The 19,335-nt window shown below is 40.7% G+C and overlaps 2 protein-coding genes across 7 annotated transcripts in view; one reads left to right on the top strand and one right to left on the bottom strand.

Annotated features, from left to right (window-relative positions):
- CA12 (carbonic anhydrase 12) overlaps nucleotides 1–3,971 on the top strand; it is a 51,132-nt gene extending 47,161 nt beyond the window's left edge. For 2 of the 4 annotated variants that reach the window (XM_027067443.2, XM_027067441.2), the window contains 2 exons: nucleotides 457–544; nucleotides 1,399–3,971. In XM_027067443.2, the coding sequence (XP_026923244.1) occupies nucleotides 457–544; nucleotides 1,399–1,468 (158 nt within the window). In that variant the 3' untranslated portion in view covers nucleotides 1,469–3,971. Of the gene's footprint in view, nucleotides 1–456; nucleotides 545–1,395 lie in introns of all 4 variants that reach the window. The other 2 variants (XM_027067442.2, XM_027067439.2) reach the window with 1 other exon arrangement.
- APH1B (aph-1 homolog B, gamma-secretase subunit) overlaps nucleotides 1–19,335 on the bottom strand; it is a 77,711-nt gene that overhangs the window by 15,833 nt on the left and 42,543 nt on the right. The gene's annotated exons all lie outside the window — the stretch shown is intronic.

Here is a 19,335-nt window from a genome sequence, read left to right on the forward strand (position 1 = left end):
TGGGCCCTAAATCCAGCAAACAAAGACAGAGTAAGTTCTTATTCTGTAGCTCAGGGTTTCTCAAAGTATGGTTCATGAACCATTTACATCAGCATCAGCTAGAGCTGTTTGTTTGGTAAAAATGCAGATTCCTGGGCCCCACTCCAGACTGAATCAGTCTCTGATGGTTGGGCTCAAAAAAAGTCTACATTTAAACAAGCTCTTCAGATGATCCTGGTATAAGTTTGAGAACCCTTGACGAGTCACTACAGTTTGCAAATGCCGCCCCCCCTGCCCCCGCCAAGTACTCCAGCCAGTTCTGCTGAGCCAAAGACCAGAACCTGAGAACAGAAATAGGGAAATGACACCTTTCTGTGGCAGATTATACAGCTGTCACATGACTTCACATCCATGTGCCATGGGACGAGACGCAGGGGAAGGGAGGAAGGTAATTTGTGTTCATTGCCTCTTCACCAGGCATCATCCTTTCAGTGGCCCTGGCTGGCGTTCTTGGCATCTGCGTTGTCCTGGCAGTGTCCATTTGGCTTTTCAGAAGAAAGAAGAGGTAGGAGCTGGTTTTGGTTCTAAATGACAGTGGGTAGCTTATTTGTCCATGAGGATCGATCTGTCTGGAAAGGCAGCCTGCAGAACGAAGGGCCCCTGTCACCTGTACCAACACTTATCCTACGGGTGCTGTTTCCAGAACACAATTGCCCCTCGCATCCTCTGCAGGAGATGCTGGTCATTTAAGGATCCTCATGCTCAGAGCTGGAGGTGTGTCTGCCAGCCTTGCTGCACCAGCTAACACCTCAGACAAGAGACAAGTCTCTCGACTGGGGCGCGGGAGGCCCCATTTGGCTAAATACAAGCTGCAAGGCTGTCTCCGTTCTAAATCTGATTTTTCTTCTCCGAACCCCAAAAGAAAAAAGAAGGAAAACCTGATTCATCACTCACATTAGCTATTAATGCCCTTTGCTCATGTTTTTATTGTCATGTTTGGTTTTTATAAAATCTATTTCTTCTGGCATTTGTAACAAAAGTTTCCAGGAGCTTTGTTACACACAATCAAAGGTTTGAAGTCAGGGTAGTCATGAGACCTTCTTCAAAATGCAGGTCTAGTATTGTCAGCTGTTAAAGAGAACAGTTGCAGATTCCTGGGCCCCACTCCAGACTGAATCAGTCTCTGATGGTTGGGCTCAAAAAAAGTCTACGTTTAAACAAGCTCTTCAGATGAGGTTCCTTTTTGGTTGATGCTTTATTTGGGGGCATTCCTCCCAAGAGTGACAGAACTGGGGAAAGGTCCCTAAGAAAGGAATCTGACCCCTAAAATTCATCTTATTTCATAGCTGAGTCAGGCTACTCTCTGCCTGTCTCTTCTCTTTAACTGAGACTAAATGTGTGTTCTTCCTGTTCCAGTAGCAAAAAAGGTGACAACAAAGGAGTCATTTACAAACCGGCCATCAAGAGGGAGACCGAAGCTCATGCCTGAGGCCCCAGAACTCCCAGGCACGTCCAAGGAAGGACTCTGGTTTGGACACTACACAATGTGGTTCCCTAGACACTTGAAATACCTGAGGTTCTCTGACGCTCAACCCACAAACACTCCAGACCCATGGGGGCGCTTCTCGGTGGGTGCCCTGCCATCCTGATGCCACGGCCACCGGCCAGTGCGATGCATGGATGGGAATAACTCACCAAGGAGGCAGAAACTCTGAGTCTGCTTCAGCTGTGTGGACCATTAAGTTGTCTGGATTCTGGGGGCACAAGCCAGGTCACTCACTGGGGGCTGTTAGTGACTGTAAAACATTCTGACCCAGGGATTCACCTGAGTGTGATTTCAAGGATCCTGGAAATCCTGCTTCTTGTCGAAGCTTTCAGACCTGGATGTGCACTCTCTGCTTAGGATTTGCTTTTGAGACTCAGTTTATTTCCTCAGGGAAGGGGTTGTTCTCCTCTGATTTCCTCCTGCTATGACAAAAGCTTTGGTCTGACCTTACAATTGGAAGGAAGAATGATTCAGGAAGGGTCAAGGTATCAGAGACAAAAGAAAACAAGAGAGATTCTTTGAAACACAGTAGAGGCATTTCCAAAGTCCTGTACTTTGGTTCAAATGTAGTGAAGGGACCTGAGAGGGAGAGAATGAGAAGACACCTAAGGTCTGGAGGAACCTCGCTCTGGAGTCAGAAGTTGTCTGTCAAGCCATAAGTGTGAGAAGGGACAAAATATTAAGGTCAAGCCCAGACTCCTGTCAGTGGGGCAGTTATGCTTTGTACTCCACACACTTTATACATGATTAGGCTATTCCTTGAAAATGTGTTGTTGCTTTCTCTCTCCTAGACATGATTTCTGAGATGACCCAAACTGCTTTTGACTCTACAGGAAACAGGCAGATGCAAAACGATTGAAGAGCTTCATCTCGTTTGCCCAAATTTCATTTCTGCCACTTCTGTAGTATCTCTAGTGCCTAGCTGGATGGAATGGGGACTTCTTACTTCTCTGACTTGGGGGATATTGAGTTAAAATCGGGGGGGGGGGGCTTGGTTAAAATCTGTTTTCGAGCTATGAAAGCAGGAAGTTATCTGTGCAGGGTGGGGGCACCACGGTATTTAGGGACCAATAATAATGGAATGTTACAAAGATTCTTCATGGTCTTCCACTCAAGTCGCAGTTTCTGAAAAGACTTAACTCTTTCCTAGATGTTAAGAGCCCCATGGAGATCAGTTAGTTCCATGACTGAGAAGCAGCTTCCAGCACCAACCTCTCATGGCCAGCACCTTGCAGTTCACAGACAGCTTTCTGATTCCTGGTCTCATTTTGACAGCATGGAATGTCCTATCTGTGCTTTCTTTATAACATCTTTTTCCTTCTACTCCTCTCTCTGACTCTGAGAAGTCTTTTCCCTTTTCTACTGTCATGACTTTTTGTAGCGATGGCAAGCCCCGTGGCTTTGTAGCTAGTTTGCTAAACAAAGTTATGAAAGACCTAATGGACACTCAGATGTGTGTGGATGAGAACTCTGACAGCTTTGGAGCCTGGGGCAGCATCCCAACCTTGCCATTAGTATGCCTGATGCTGATCAAATGACAGTAGGGACAGCCCTCATGACAGAGCAATGTGACTTAGGGGATGCTTTCTTGGCCTTGGCCCAAAGTTGTCTATCAGAAACCAACATAAACCACTCCAGAGCCATGGGAATGTCTCTCTATACCTTTTATGAACAAATTTTGTAAGAGAACAAAGAGATCATCATACCTGGCATGACAGCTGCTCAACGAAAGGGAGATCTACTGAGCCATGAAAACTGGCATTTTTCCTGCCCTGTGGCTGAGATAAAGCAACACTAGGGAGGCAGGCAGAAGGCTCCAAGAATCAACACTGTCAACTTCCATGTGAATCATTATGGGACCTCTGAGGACCCAGCAGCTTTGGAATTGGGAAGCCTTTCTTCAGATTCTCCCTCCTTCCACTGACACCAGTGGCCACTACGGGAACCCAGACTGTGGTGTGTGACGCTCCTCTGTCTCCCATGCACCTGGTGGAGGGCCCCGGTGCTGTGCTGGGTGCACAGCAGGCAGAGATCACAAAAACCAGGCACAGACTGGGAAAGGGACACACAGAAGGCCCTGGCTTCTTTGCTTCACCAACGGATAACCTGAGTTTCTGTATTCTGTTTCTTTAGTGCCATCTGGTAAAAACAGTAACTTATACTTGTTTCCTTAATAGACATTCTAGGATTTTGCTGCATTGACTATTAACCCTATTTCAAGTTCAGACCTTAGATTCTTCTCCCCTTTGCTAAACTCTCTGAAGTCCTCCTGAGCACTGCTGGGGAGCAGTAGGGTCTGCAGCACCCCTCCATTCCTGTGCCATGGATGGATCATGGGCCACTGTGATGATGACGTTTAGCACTTCTGTATTTATTGTAAGAATGATTGTAATGAAGACCTAAACTATAAATATGAGAAATTATAAATAAAATGTTTTTCACATCAGGCTGATTTTTTGGAGGTGAGGCTAAGCATTACTGTTGGCAAAGCACTTTGTAGTTCCTGGTCTATGGTGACACGTAACTGATCATAATGATGTCACCTGCATCCAGGTCTTAGAACCCGGCTCCAAAGGAAAATACACCGATGCATTTAATCATTTTACTGAGGAAGGAGGCCTATGGTATGTGCAGTAAAGTCCTAGGATCACACCGCTGCTTAGGGAGTACAGCTGGGAAGTTTAGAATAATCAGGGAAACGCTCAGAGAGAAGCGGGTATCTGAGCTGTGCCTTAAAGAATACGTCACATTTGAACAGATGGATGGAAAGAGGGAGGCATTCCTAACCAAAGTGACATGAATATAGAGAATGGGTCTTAGTAGCTACTGCACTTAGTAGGTTGGTACCGCTTTAGCTTGCCTGCTACCTATTTTGGATTTTTTTTTCAAAACATGCTATCGCCTTCCATATAATTTTTATCTAATTCCAGATTTCATATTCTGGTTTGCTAAAAGAGGCAGTCTTGTACCGGTTACAAAATTGTTTGAGTTATTTAGAAAAGCTTCCACTCTTCACTTTAGTTGTCCAAGGATGGAAATAGATGAACTGTCCAAGGGTAATTTTGCTCCAGTAGGTGATAAAAAACAGTGGACCCAGCTTTCGAATAGAAACACTATAAACCCCTCCAGGTTCTGATGGTCTCTTGGTCAGAACACAGGGATTCTTCAGTTTGCCCCCTTTAGCATCCTTCTGGGGTGAGGACAGGTGAAGCAAGGCATACACAGAGTGCCTGTGACTCTCATTCCCATTGGGGCTGGGGCGACAGGGGAGGGGAGGCTGGGGCGAGCAACAGAAATCATCTCCCTCGTCTCTCCATAGCCTCTCTCCCCATTCCCTGAACTCAAGATTCATCAGGGTTGATGATCAGGGATGTGAGGTGGCAAGAGCCATGGGATGCCAGGTGACACTCAAGTCCTTCTTCAGGTTGGCCATTACCTCCTCTTGTAAATCCAGCTATATGGACATTCTGGAGCACAAAGCCCAACAGAATATAAGACAACATAATGCAAGACACATGAACATTCACAGTAGCCACACCTCCCAAAGGGAAAAACGTGGGTCCAAAACACTACACTTTGTAATCAATATTTTGATATGAGGTATTTTCATTCTTTTTTCCTGTAGTAAGTCTTTGAAACCTAGTGTGTATTTTTACATTTATAGCACATCTTGATTCAGATGCTGAACTTTCACTGAAAATATTTGATCTGTATTTAGATTTGACAAAATTACAGTTGAAAAAGCAGATTCACATGCCAGGAGTTGCTCCAAACACACTTAAAAATTTTCCAAATAACTGAATCAATTATCAGCTTTTAAATTTAAAGTGATTAAAGTAAAATAAATCAGGGGCACCTCGGTGGCTCAGCTGGTTAAGTGTCTTTGGCTAAGGTCATCTCGTGGTTTGAGAGTTCAAGTCCTGCATCAGGCTCTCTGCTGTCAGCACAGAGCCAGCTTCAGATCCTCTGTTCCCCTCTCTCCCTCCTCCACTTGTTCTCTTTCTTTCTCTCTCTCAAAAATACACATTAAAAAAAAAAGGAAAATACATCAAGTTTTTTCTCAGTTTCATTAGACACATCCTAAGTGCTCAGTAGCCACATATGGCCAGAGGCCAGCACAACCACTGTGCAGATATGGACCGCTCACCTCCTGGGACATACCCTTTGTGAGAGTTAAACCTAGAGAACTTTCATGCAAAATCAACCTAAGAACAAAGTTTTGAGGGGCAAGGGATGGGGGATGAGAGATAGAAAATGGGGAATCCAGGTGGGTGGATATGGACGACAGAAGAAAAGAGGGCAGACAGAAAATCAGGACAAGGTGAACAGAGCAGCAGGCCTTAGGCATAGATCTCCTTTCCCTCACACCTCTTCTTGTAGCTCCATGGGGGCTCCCAGCCCTCCTCACCCTGGCAATGTCCCCTGGCCAGGCCCTGGGGTCCAGGTGCTCAGTAGCAACTCGATCTAGGGCATTCTGGTGACTTTGCAGGAGTTTGAGCTAAAGGCACAAGGATGCCTGGTTAACCTGTTAGGGGACCTTGCTGCACTTCCCTGGCCAAGTGACAGGTGCTAACTCCCCTCTTCCCACCCCCCACCCCCCCCACCTCCCCGACAACATCCTCTTCCTGATCTCAGAGTCCCAACAGTGCTGCTTTGTCTCCACTCTTCCAGTCCTGGCCAGCCTGAAGACCTGAGTTCTTTGAACTGTCAGCTGGGCCTGGCCCCTCATATTGGAAGGGGCTGTAAGTTGCCTTCCATTTAGGTGTGGGGAGAAGTCTTGAGACAAGAGGAAAGGGGACCTCTGGAGAGGCCTGCTGGGAAGCAGAGGTGCCCACCGCACATTCTGGCATTGCCATCTATGTCCACATTGTACACAGCCTGGCAGGAGTGCATGATCCTCTATGGTCATCTGGCTCAGACTCCACTACGAGAGGGTGGGAGAGAAGGCATAGGCCCAGACAGTGCTGGAGAGGGGCCCCATGCTCTACCTGTGCCTTTTCATTTTATATTGAATGGGTAGGGATAAGGGCCACAGTGCCTTGTAATAGAATTATTCACCATAAACAAATCATTGCAACCAGGTCAGCATATTGTTATGACTGCAGGTCAACCAGGGAGGCTTCAGTAAGTCTCCCACCTGTATATCCTAGACTGAACGTACCTTCACTCCATTATCTCACAACCCAGGGAAAGAGTAAACACTGCCCTTGTAAGTAGGAAACCAAACCAGGGCTCTTGCTCTGGGCTAAGCTGACACAGCTCCTGTCACTGCAGTGACAGTACGGTCTGCCCTTCGCAGCTCCAGTGACATGAAAACACCTTCTTATAATAGAACGTACTATGCTTATCTCAATCATGCCACAACCTCATAAAGCCCCAAAGGCTAAAGGCAATAAAGGCATTTGTGCCAACAATTTCTGGAAAGTCAACAACCACCTCCTGCCTCCACTCTGCTTGGTCATATTAACCCCTGGCCTCTGTTCAGGAAAAGTCGGTCCAAAGGTTGCCAACTGCAAGTAGAAAAAGGAGTCAGCACAGCTCCTGGGATGTAACCCTCACCTCTTACTTCTGCAAACCAAATGTGTCCCAAGGATACATTCATTGAACTTTCTCTATCTGACGGCTGAACTGGAGAGAAGGAATAAATACACACGTGTGCACATGCACACACACACACACACACACACACACACACTTTAATTCCATTTGTATAAAATTCTAAAAAGTGCAAAATAAACTATAGTGATAGCAGATCAGTTGTCGCCTAGGGATGAGGTGGGGGTGGAAGGTGGGGGATGAAGGGATTACAAAGGGGTACCAGAAACTGGTGAGGTGATGGATACGTTCATTATCCTGTTTGCGGTGATGGTTTCTCCGCATAGGTCAAGACTGGTCAAATTTTACACTTTAAATGTGCGCCCACACACAGCCAAATGACACCCTGCCCTGTCCTGGAGTTTCCATTGAGAGCTTATCTTCCTGGTCCATCTAGAAGAAGCCTGCCCAGGACTGGCACCTTCCCTGGGACCCACCCTGTGGGTGGGAGCCCAGGAAGAAGTGTGCTCTCTATTCACATGACCAGCTATGACCTCTTGATACTGGAAGTCAAAGTCATTGTTTCTGCTTGAGTTCACTAGTATCAAATATTAACTTTTAATTACCTGCAATGAAGACAACAAACACAGGGCTACAGGTTCAAGGACAGATGCAGACCTCTATAGGAACTTTGTGTCAGTGATGACAGGGTCTACTACCTTCTCTACAAGAAGCAAAGACTCTCCTGGTGAGTCAGGTAATATAACCAATTCATTCGTCTGCTGAAACTAGTTTCCCAAGATACCTAGACATCCAACAAGAGATCTCATGCACCTTAGTTTCCTTCCTTCCCAGCCACCCAACACATAACCATTTGAAAAGTTTTCCTGGGACACCTGGGTGGCTCAGTTGGTTAAGTGTCCAACTTTGGCTCAGGTCGTGATCTCATGGTTCGTGGTTTTGAGCCCCGTGTCCGGCTCTGTGCTGACAGTGCAGAGCCTTGAGCCTGCTTTGGCTTCTCTGTCTCCCTCTCTTTCTCTGCCCTCCCCTGCTTACGCTCTGTCACTCTCTCAAAAATAAACATTTAAAAAAATTTTAAAAGTTTTCCTAAATAATGTACAATCTTTCATGGAGTTGGACAAGCATGCTTTGGAGCTTATCACCTTCTCTTAGCCACTGGGTGAAATCTGGATTAATCTCCTGTGATACTGTAATATAATAATAAATACATGTTTGGTCTTTGTTCCCAGTTCCTGGTACAGAGATCCCAAATGTTATTCATAATAAGTCCCTTTAAGCCATACCTAAATTTATACTAAAGAGGTGATGCTTGGAGGATGGGACGCTGGTTGCCAGAGGAACCAGCCATGTGATTAGAAGGTTGGAACTTTCAGCCCTATCCTCTGACCTCCAGGGGAGTACTGGGAATTGAGTTCAATCACCAATAGCCAATGACTTAATCAATCATACCTATATAATGGGACCTCCACAGAAACTCTAAACCACGGGGTGCAGAGAGCTTCCAACACCTGGAGGTGCTGGGAAGGTGGTACACCCGGTGAGGACACGGAAGCTCTGTGCCCCTTCCCCATACCTTGACCTATGTACCTCTCTATCTGGCTGCTCATCTGTATTCTTTGTAATATCCTTTATAATAAGGCAGTCAATATAAGTAAATGTTTCCCTGAGTTTTGTGAGCTGTTCCAGCAAATTATCAGACCTGAGAAGGGAGCCATGGAAACTTACAACTTATACCTGGTCAGAAGTACAAGTGACAATCTGGGACAAACTGGTGTCAGACAAACTGGTGTTTGAAGTGGGGGCAGAGAATTGCTTGGTGTGGAAAACCTCACACATTTTGTCAGAACAGCATTTTCCTTGATCTCTCCTCTATCACTCAAAGTAATTTCCAACTAACTGCCTTCCTTTCTCACACCTCCTTATTCAAAAGCAAAAATTTAATGAATAACTACTGTCTGCTAAGCATAGATTAAGTGATGGAGATTCAAACATGATTTAGATAGAGTTCCTATATTCAGTGATAATTGGTATCACAGTCTCTTTTGGGGAAGCAAGCAGGAAACACTAAACATAATATACAGAAGAGTAATATGAAAAGAATACTATGTACCTATCAACAGAAGAATGGATAAACAAATTGTATATCCAAAAGATGGAATGGTATTTAGCAAAAAGTTGTAAATTACTGATATACACAAAAACATGGATCAGTTTCAGAAAATTATGTTGGATGAAAGAAGTCAGACACAAAAGAATACATTTAGTGTTATTCCATTTATATGAAGTTCAAAACAAGTGAAACTAATCTATGGCGATAGAAGTTGTAACTGGCAATTACCTCTGGGGTGAATAGACTAGAAAGGAGCATGAGGAAACCACCTGGGGAAATGCAATGTTCTATATCTTGATAGATGTGGTGTTCACCAAATAGGTGTATCCGTCTGTCAAAACTCACCCAATTGTATACTCTAAATCTGTGCATTTTATCATATGTAAATTATTCCTTGATTTAAGAAAATACATGCTGAAGGATAACAGCGGAGAAAGCCATTTGTTTTGAGTCTAATCAGGAAGGACTTCACAAAGGGTAAAATTTGAGCAGGACCTTGAAGGAGGAATAGGATGCTTTCTGGTTGAAACTGAAAACAAAAGCAAAAAGGTAGAGGTGTGAAAGTCCACAGTGGATAATAAGAGCTCTCAGGGATGTGTTTGAGAACATGTGAGAAACAAAGATAGGGAAAAAGTGGTTGGGATCAGATTGTGAAAGGCCTCGAATGATATCCACTTTCTAATAAGGACAACAAAAATCATGAAAGGGCTTATCATTTTGTCTGATTACACAAACAATACATGCTAATTAAAAAATACAAATAATATATGTATAAAACCAAAAGTGCCCCATAATCCTAACTCCTAAAATAAAAATTGCTAGTAATTTAGTTTTATCTTTCTGGCTTTTATGTAAGTGTGTGCGTATTTTAATATTTATTTTAAATTTTTAATAAAATGGACTAATAGGATACATATTGCATGCTTTACAAGGGCTAGGATCATACCTGTCTACTTTCACTCTTGTATTCTCAGTATCTAGCACAATGCCTAGCCTAAGAAATATGTGCTGAATGGAAGAATGGTCTATACCTTGCTTTTGTTTCCTAATAAAACAAAGAACATCCTCATTCTTTTTAATGGCTATAAAGTATTCTGCTCCTTGAGGCAAAGCTGTACTGACAGACATTGCAAATTCCTTACCTTCCAATACTAATGCAAGATCCTTTTGCACTTGGATATATTTTAATAGGATAAATTCCCAGAAAAGGAACTGCTGGCTCAAAATATGCATATCTCAACATTTTATAGATACAATAAATTTTGCTAAATTACCACCCAAAAGGTTGTACTAATTTGCTATCTCACAACATGCTGTTTCCACCATATGTTCAACCACCCTTGATATTATCAATCTTTTTCACCTTTGACAATCTGATAAATCTAAAAATTGTGTTATATTTTTTTTATTATTAATAGTTTAGCATTTTATCTTATGTTTGTTGGCTATTACATTTACATACTGTGAATTATCTGTTGACCTCCTTTGATCACTTCACTAAATCAGTCATCTTTTTATTTATAGAAGCTTCTTATATATTATAGGTGGCAATTCTTTGTAATATATGCCAAAGATATTTCTCCCAGTCTTCTTCTTTAGGGTATCTTTTGCTGTTTTAAATTTTATGCAGTTAAATCCATCCATTTTCCCCCCTTTGTGATTTATAGTAAAGTGCTGAGAAATACTCTATCTACCTTAAGATTATGAAACCACAGTTGACCCGTGAACAGCACAAGTTTGAACTGTGCTGGTCCACTTACAGGCAGATTTTTTTCCATAAATTTATTGAAAAAATTTTGGAGACTTGCAACAATTAAAAAAAACTTAGACAACTGCATAGCCTAGAAATATAAAAAAAATTAAGAAAATGTTAGGTATGTCATGCATACAAAAGATGTAGATAATGGTCTACTTTATCATTTATTTCCATGAAAAATACAGAAATCTATCATAAAAAGTTGAAGTTTACCTACATGGCGCCATTAGTCAGGAGAAATGTAAACACACAAAAATGCAGCATTAAATCTTAACTGCATAAAATTAACTGCAATACATAACGTACTACTGTAATAGTTCACAGCCACCTCCTGTTGCTATTGAGGTGGACTCAAGCATTGCAAGCATCTGCTTAAAACGCTATGTGACGCTGATTGTCTCTGCATGACCAATTTACCTCTCCAGTATTTTTGCATATCACAGTAAAAAGTGATCTCTCTCAGGTCTCACATAGTTTTCATTATGTTTAGTGCAATACTATAAACCTTGAATACCACTACAGGACCCTTCTGAAGTACCACTAAGTAATGCTGGAAACATTGCCAAGAAAAAGAAGTCATGACGTTACAAGAAAAAGTGGAATTGCACCATACTTTGAGGTCTGCAGCTGTGGTTGCCTGCTTTTTCAAGGCAAATTAATCCAGTGTAAGGACCATTGTGGGAAACAACAACAACAACAAAACCAAAATTCACAAAGCTCTCACTGCAGCTATGCCAGCAGGTGCAAAAAATCTTGCACTTTTTTGCAAAACACCTTTATCTTGTACTGAAAATGCACCCTTAATGTGAGTGCAGGCTTGCTATAAGAAAGGCATTCCTATATACTCTAATCATGTTTGAGAAAAAGAAAAGTGATTATGTGACAACTCAGAGCAAAGAGAAGGTGAAGGATCGAAAGCTGGAAAATTTAATGCCAGCAGAGTGGTTTGATACTTTTAGAAAGAGGTTGGCTTAAAAAGTGTCAAGATAACAAGAGAAACAGCTTCTGCCAACCAAGAGGCAACAGATGAGCTCCTAGTCACCGTTAAGAAAATCACTGTTGAAAAAAGAATTATCTGCCTGAACAGGTTTTTAATACAGACAAAAGTGCCCTATTCTAGGGGGGAAGAAAAAGCCACAAAGGACATTTCTTAATAAAGAATTAAGCAACAGGATTTAAGGCAGGAAGGAATAGGCTACCTCTACTGTTCTGTGCAGATGCAGTCAGGGTTGTCCTTATCTGTAATGCTACTCAGCTCAGAGCCTTGAACGGAAAAAAAGACCAGGTGCCAATCTTTTGGTTATACGACAAGAGGACAACAGAACTTTTTCTGGATTGGTTCCATCAATGTTCCTGAAGTTAGGGAGTACCTTGCCAGTAAGTGACAGCCAGGCTTTTTTTTTTTTTTTTAATGTTTATTTTTTTTTGTAATCTCTACACCCAATGTGGGGCTTGAACTCACCACCCCAAGATCAAGAACTGCATGCTGTTCCTACTGAGCCAGACAGGATCTCTAGTAAATGACTGCCTTTTAAAGTTCTTATGATACTGGACAATGTCCCTACTCACCCAGAACTCCATGAGCTCAACACAGAAGGCATCAAAGTGGTTTACTTACCCACAAACACAATTATCTCTAATTCAGTCTCTAGATCAGGAGGTCATTAAGACCTTTAGGGTTCATTATACATAATACTCTATGGAAAGGATTGTCAACACTATGGAAAAGAACCCTGAAAGGGAAAACATTATGAAAGTCTGGAAGGATCACATCATCGAAGATTCAATCATTGTTATAGAAAAAGTCATGAAAGCATCAAGCCAGGAACAATAAATTCCTGCTGGAGAAAGCTGTGCTCAGATGTTAAACATGACTTCAAAGGATTTACAACAGGGCCAGTCCTAGAGATTATATATAGCAAAAAAAAGGTGGAGGGTGAGAGTTTCAAGGATCTTAGAGAAATTCAAGAGCTAATAGACACCACACCAGAAAAATGAACAGAAGACAACTTGATGGAAATGAATGCTTCGGAACTAGTGCCAGATGATGAGGAAGGAGACAAAGAAGGAGTCACAGAAGCCAGAAAACAAGTGGATGTTAGACAATCTGGCAGAAGGGTTCTGATTATTCAAGACTGCTTGTGACTTCTACAACATGGACCCTTCTACAATACAGGCACTGAAACTAAAACAAACGGTGGAAAAACAATTGATACTGGATAGAAACATTTTTAGAGAAATGAAAATACAAAAAGTCAGGAATTGCGATGCATTTCCATAAAGTTACACTGAGTGTGCCTGCCTCTCCTGCCTCCCCTTTGACCTCTTCCACCTCTGCCAGCCCTGAGATAGCAAGACCGATCCTTCCTTTCTCCAACTCCTCAGCCTACTCAATGTGAAGATGACGAGGATGAAGACCTTTATGGTGATTCACTTCCACTTAATAATCAATCATGCTGGGCGCCTGGGTGGCGCAGTCGGTTAAGCGTCCGACTTCAGCCAGGTCACGATCTCGCGGTCCGTGAGTTCGAGCCCCACGTCAGGCTCTGGGCTGATGGCTTGGAGCCTGGAGCCTGTTTCCGATTCTGTGTCTCCCTCTCTCTCTGCCCCTCCCCCGTTCATGCTCTGTCTCTCTCTGTCCCAAAAATAAATAAACGTTGAAAAAAAAATTTAATAAAAAAAGAAAAAAAAATTAAAAAAAAAACAATCATGCTGTACAGCCAACAAACTTACGTGTTATGTATATATGTGAGTGTCTTCATATGAAAATCTAACAACTGTACAATAATTGTGTGAGACATTTTGTGTCACCATTACCATCATCGCCTAAGTGTTCATCATGTAGAACACTGCATGTGAAGCCTGTATGGGAGTGGAGAGCCTATCCTCACATAGGCATAAGGTGAGTGATATTTAACATAAAGTTAATAATGTGTTAGTTTTCTGTTTTATAATTTTGCTTTCAGGAATTACAGTATGCTTCTTATAATTAGAGAAACTGCATATCAGCCTATCATCACAAGCGTTTTTTTTTTAGCAACAATATTTCCAATACTGTATTATGAATATGACTGTAATACTGTAAGCCATAATAATCTTATAACAATTAATTCATCAGAGTGTAGGCTAGGCTACCATGAAGCAATCTTATTGATTACATAAAAATATGGTTACCATAAAGCAATCATATTGCTGCTTCTCAATGCATGAGTTCTTATACCTGTAAATAAATGAGTTTCTTTTTCACATTATCTTTTCATTTTTGATGTCTAGTGTTAGTAATACATATAACATTTACAGTGTTTTGTATCATTTAAGGCAATATTGATGTAGGTACTGACAATTCATCTTGTAAACAGATGATGTAAACTTACAATGTAAACTTACGGTACAGTACTATAAATGTATTTTCTCTTATAATTTTTTTCAATTTTTTTTATTTTTTAAAATTTACATCCAAATTAGTTAGCATATAGGGCAACAATGATTTCAGAAATAGATTCCTTAATTCCCCGTACCCATTTAGCCCATCCTCCCTCCCACCACCCCTCCAGTTTGTTCTCCATATTTATGAGTCTCTTCTGTTTTGTCCCCCTCCCTGTTTTTATATTATTTTTGTTTCCCTTTCCTTATGTTCATCTATTTTGTCTCTTAAAGTCCTCATATGAGTGAAGGCATATGATTTTTTTGCCTTTCTCTAATTTCACTTAGCCTAATACCCTCCAGTTCCATCCATGCAGTTGCAAATGGCAAGATTTCATTCGTTTTGATTGTCGAGTAATACTCCATTGTATATATATATATATACCACATCTTTATCCATTCATCCATCGATGGACATTTGGGCTCTTTCCATACTTTGGCTATTGTCTATAGTATTGCTATAAACATGGGGGTGCATGTGTCCCTTCAAAACAGCACACCTGTATCCCGTGGATAAATGCCTGGTAGTGCAATTGCTGGGTTGTAGGGTAGTTCTGTTTTTAGTTTTTTGAGGAACCTCCATACAGTTTTCCAGAGTGGCTGCACCAGCTTGCATTCCCATTCTCTTATAATTTTTGAATAACATTTTCTTTTCTGTAGCTTACTTTAAGAAAACAGTATGTAATACATATAACACATACAATGTGATAATTGGCTATTTATGTCATCAGTAGGGCTTCCAGTCAACAGTAAGGCTAGTGCTAGTTGAGTTTTTAGGGAGTCAAAAGTCATGCACAGATTTTTCAACTGCATGCAGGGGGCGGGGGAGTCAACACCACTACCCCCCCACATTTTTCAAGGATCAACTGTAGTCTAATTTTTTTTCTAGTTCTTCTCTAGTTTTACTTCTTGCATTTGAATTTTTAATGTTTAGATTTTGTTTTACAGTAAAAGTGAAAGACCTGGCTGTACACTTTCCCCCCGAATATAATCAAATTATTAAATAGCCCAATTATTGAATAGCTGATTCTTCCCCTGTTAATTTAAAATGCTGATTTTATTATATACTAGATTTTCGTATACACATTGGCCTGCTCCTGAATCTTCTATCCATATCCATTACTGTAGATTTATGGTATATTTTGGTAACTAGTATGATAAACACAGAAATACTATAAATATGCTTTATTCTTTGAATAGACTAGGTAAATTAAGAAACAGGATACAAGATTATTTATTACATAAAAAAGCTTCATGGTGTGTTAAATAGGCATTCAACATGGAGAATATCCTTTTCATTATGACATTTTGTTCAGTTATTATAGAACAGAAAGTTTTGAGTATAATATTGGTTCCATATTAACTGCCTATAAGCACATGGTCAATAAAACGTATACATTTTTGTACTTCTTTTTTTCCTCTGTGTTTGCTTTGGTTTATTTACTGAATGTAATTTTATATCTGTTGACTCTAACAACAACAATTTTGGGTTTGTAATTTGAATGTTTTATTACATTTTTATAATAATTCATTTTTGTTGTATTTTACAAAAGTATTGATCTGCAATGAATTAGAAGGTTTTTTTAAAATGGCCCTTCACTACAGTCTGAGAAGCAAACTAGTTCCAGAGAGGCAACCAATTTCAATTTCCAATTGTTTGCTGCTTGTATAGAGAAACATGATTGATTTTTCTATGTTGGTCTTATATCCTATGACCCTACTAAGTTCACTAATTAGTTGTAATCACCTTTCTGTAGCTTCCTTAGGATTTTCTACACTAATAATTCATATTATCTGAAAAAAGAAAATTTCATTTCTTCCTGTTTGATCGATGACTAATTTCCTTTTATCTTTTTGTACCTCCAGTACAATGTTGAATCAAAGTGGTGAATGTGGACATTCTTGCCTTGTTTTCAATCTTAGTGGAGACAGCATTCAGTACTTTATCATTAGGCATGGCCTTAGACACAGGTTTTACATAGATGTCTTCTTTTCAGGTCAGAGAAATCCCTTTCTATTCCTAGTTTGCTGAGAGTTGTTTAATTTAAAAAAATGGAATTTAGATTTTGTCAAAAGCTTTTTTGGATCTGTTGATATGATCATGTTTGTTTGTTTTAGTCTGTTAACATGGTGAACTGAATGGTATTTATATGTTAAACTAATCTTTTATTATTGGGATAAACTCCATTTGGTCACATGCATTTTATCTTTTATATATTACTGGATTCAATTTGCCAAAAGACTGTTGAAGATTTTTACATGTTTATACATGATAGATACTGATCTGTAGCTTTTATTTTTGTTTTCCTTTATAATATCTTTGTCTGGTCTTGTTATCATTGGTAATGCTCATAGAATGAACTGGACAGTGTGCCATCCTTCTATTTTGTAGAACAGTTTGTGTAGAATCAGTATTGTTTCCTTCTCCTTTTTTCTTTCTGTGTGGTAGAATTCTCCAATGAAGCCTTCTAGGAACTGCCCTCATGAAAACTACAAATTCAATTTCTTTAATAGAGACAGGGGAATTCTGGTTAGCTCCAATAAGTAAAAAGTTTGGAAGCTGTCGCTCCCATCCTTACAAGAAAACACTAAACCAATTAACAATCAATAATGCTTTGCACTTCTTAGAGAATTGAGTCTCAGGACACGCCACCACCCTGAAATCTTGAAAGACAGGGGAATCTGCAGAGTCACAACTGAGATTTGCTTGCCTAGGGCAGAAGCCACCAGAGTCATAAATAGATAGGGACACTTACAGGCTAATTTTAACAAACTGCTACAGTCTGAGTGTGTAGTAGCCTAACAGTGAGAAATCCCTAAGACTAGCACACAGTCTTAAGAGGCTCACATTTTTCTAGGTTTTACCTCTAGGAACATGACCACAATCTCATGGACCACCCCCTATGGCTCAGGCAGGGAAAGGGTAAGATCAAATATTGTAAATTATGCCCAGTGTTATCCATAACAAAGACTTACTCTCCACAGAAAAAGACCTTACAAGAGCCTTATCCTACGTGGGGGGAAGGCATTCCTCCCACTCTAGCCCTCTTTGGCTTTCCTGTCTTACCCAGGGGGGTAAAAAGTTAAGAGACGCTTAGTTTAAGGATGCAGGCCCACTACAAAATTGAAACTTATTCTTAAGATTATAGGACACCTTCTTTCTCTTATGTCTTTTACTGTCACACCAATAGGTTTCCAACATAATAACAGTGGATTATAGCTGAAAGAGCTGTAAGACTTAGACTTTCTTTGACAAGGAGCATATAGAGAAGCCCAAAGTCAAGAGGGGAGACCAAAACAGGACACTAGAGGAATCTGAAGCCTCTGGTACTTAGATCTGCAACAAACATTTAATACAATCCAACTTCTGCTCAGATTAAAATTTACACTAAAAGCCTACTTCAGTTCCTGTTACTCAATATATAGGTGTGCAGGTTTAATAAATAATTATCATAGTCTGAAGAGTTATTCAGATTTTCAATTTCTTCTTGGGTGAGTTGTTAAAGCTATTTGTCCATTTCATCTAAGTTTTTAATTTATTGGCATTAAGTTGTTTATAATATTCTATTTTTATTTAATAAACGTAGGATCTGTAGTGATAGTCATAATTTGTACCCTCTTTTTTTCCCTTACCAATCTGGCCAGGGCTTTATCAATTGTAGTGATTTTCTCAAAGAGCTAGATTTTTGTTTTATTGAAATTCTCCAGGGGCACCTGGGTGGCTCAGTCGGTTAAGCGGCCGACTTCGGCTCAGGTCATGATCTCGCGGTCCGTGAGTTCGAGCCCCACGTCGGGCTCTGTGCTGACAGCTCAGAGCCTGGAGCCTGTTTCGGATTCTGTGTCTCCCTCTCCCTGAGCCTCCCCCGTTCATGCTTTGTCTCTCGCTGTCTCAAAAATAAATAAACGTAAAAAAAAAAATTAAAAAAAATTCTCCATTGTTTTTCTGCTTTCTATGTGATTTTTGCTATTCTTTTCATTATTTCCTTTCTTCTGCTCATTTTGTAAACTTCAGTTTGCTCTTTTTCTAGTTTCTTAAGAAAAAGCTTGAAGTTATCTATTTTAAGCATTCTGACTTACCCAATATAAGCATTTAATACTAAAAATTTCACTCTACTCTTCCCTCAGGTACTTTGCTTTGGCAACTATCCTCCCCATCTCCTGCATCAATCAATTTTCCCTTTCCACTAAATAATTCCCATCTTCATACAAACATGTTGTTATAATGATAAATTATGGGGGCCGGGGGGGGGGGAGAAAGACACCCTCTGTTGCCCCCTCATACTCCTCAGGCTATCATCCCATTCCCCTACTACAATTATAATGGTTGTCTGTACCCAATATGCTGTGTCTACGTCCTTATCCCCCAATATTTATAACCCACTCCATTTAGGTGTTCATCCATACAATGAAATTCCATCTCTTCATATGCAATGATCAATTCTCACTTCTCATCTTACTCATTATCCAACAGTATGTGACATACTTTCCCCTCTCAGGCCACCTCCCGGTTTTCCTCCCTCCTTCAAGGCACAATTCCACTTCCCCTTTCCAACCTCTCAGTTGGGAGTTTCCCAGGGTTCAGTCCTCAGTCACACCTTCTCCTCTGGATCTACATCCATTACCCAGGTGCCTTTCATCTACCACTAAAATTGCAAGTATCATGCACTCAAGCTATTCTGTATTATTTCATAATTGGTAGTACATTTTTAGTTGCCTTTAAGTAATATTTATGTGTTTTAATCTGTGCGGTGCGATTATAAGTTCCCAGAGAACAAAGATCTCCACCATCTTGTTCTTTTCCATCTTTTTAAAGTATCTAATACAGTGTTCTGTGCATGCTAGGCCCTGATTAAACACTACAAACTCCATCTCTGATTTTGCTCAAGCACTGAAAAAAGAATGGTTTACTACAAAATCGAAGAAAGGTTTATAGTGATCCACACTCATGCAACACGTACCTTGTAT

Source organism: Acinonyx jubatus, chromosome B3 (assembly GCF_027475565.1).
Source record: "Acinonyx jubatus isolate Ajub_Pintada_27869175 chromosome B3, VMU_Ajub_asm_v1.0, whole genome shotgun sequence".
NCBI lineage: Eukaryota > Metazoa > Chordata > Mammalia > Carnivora > Felidae > Acinonyx > Acinonyx jubatus.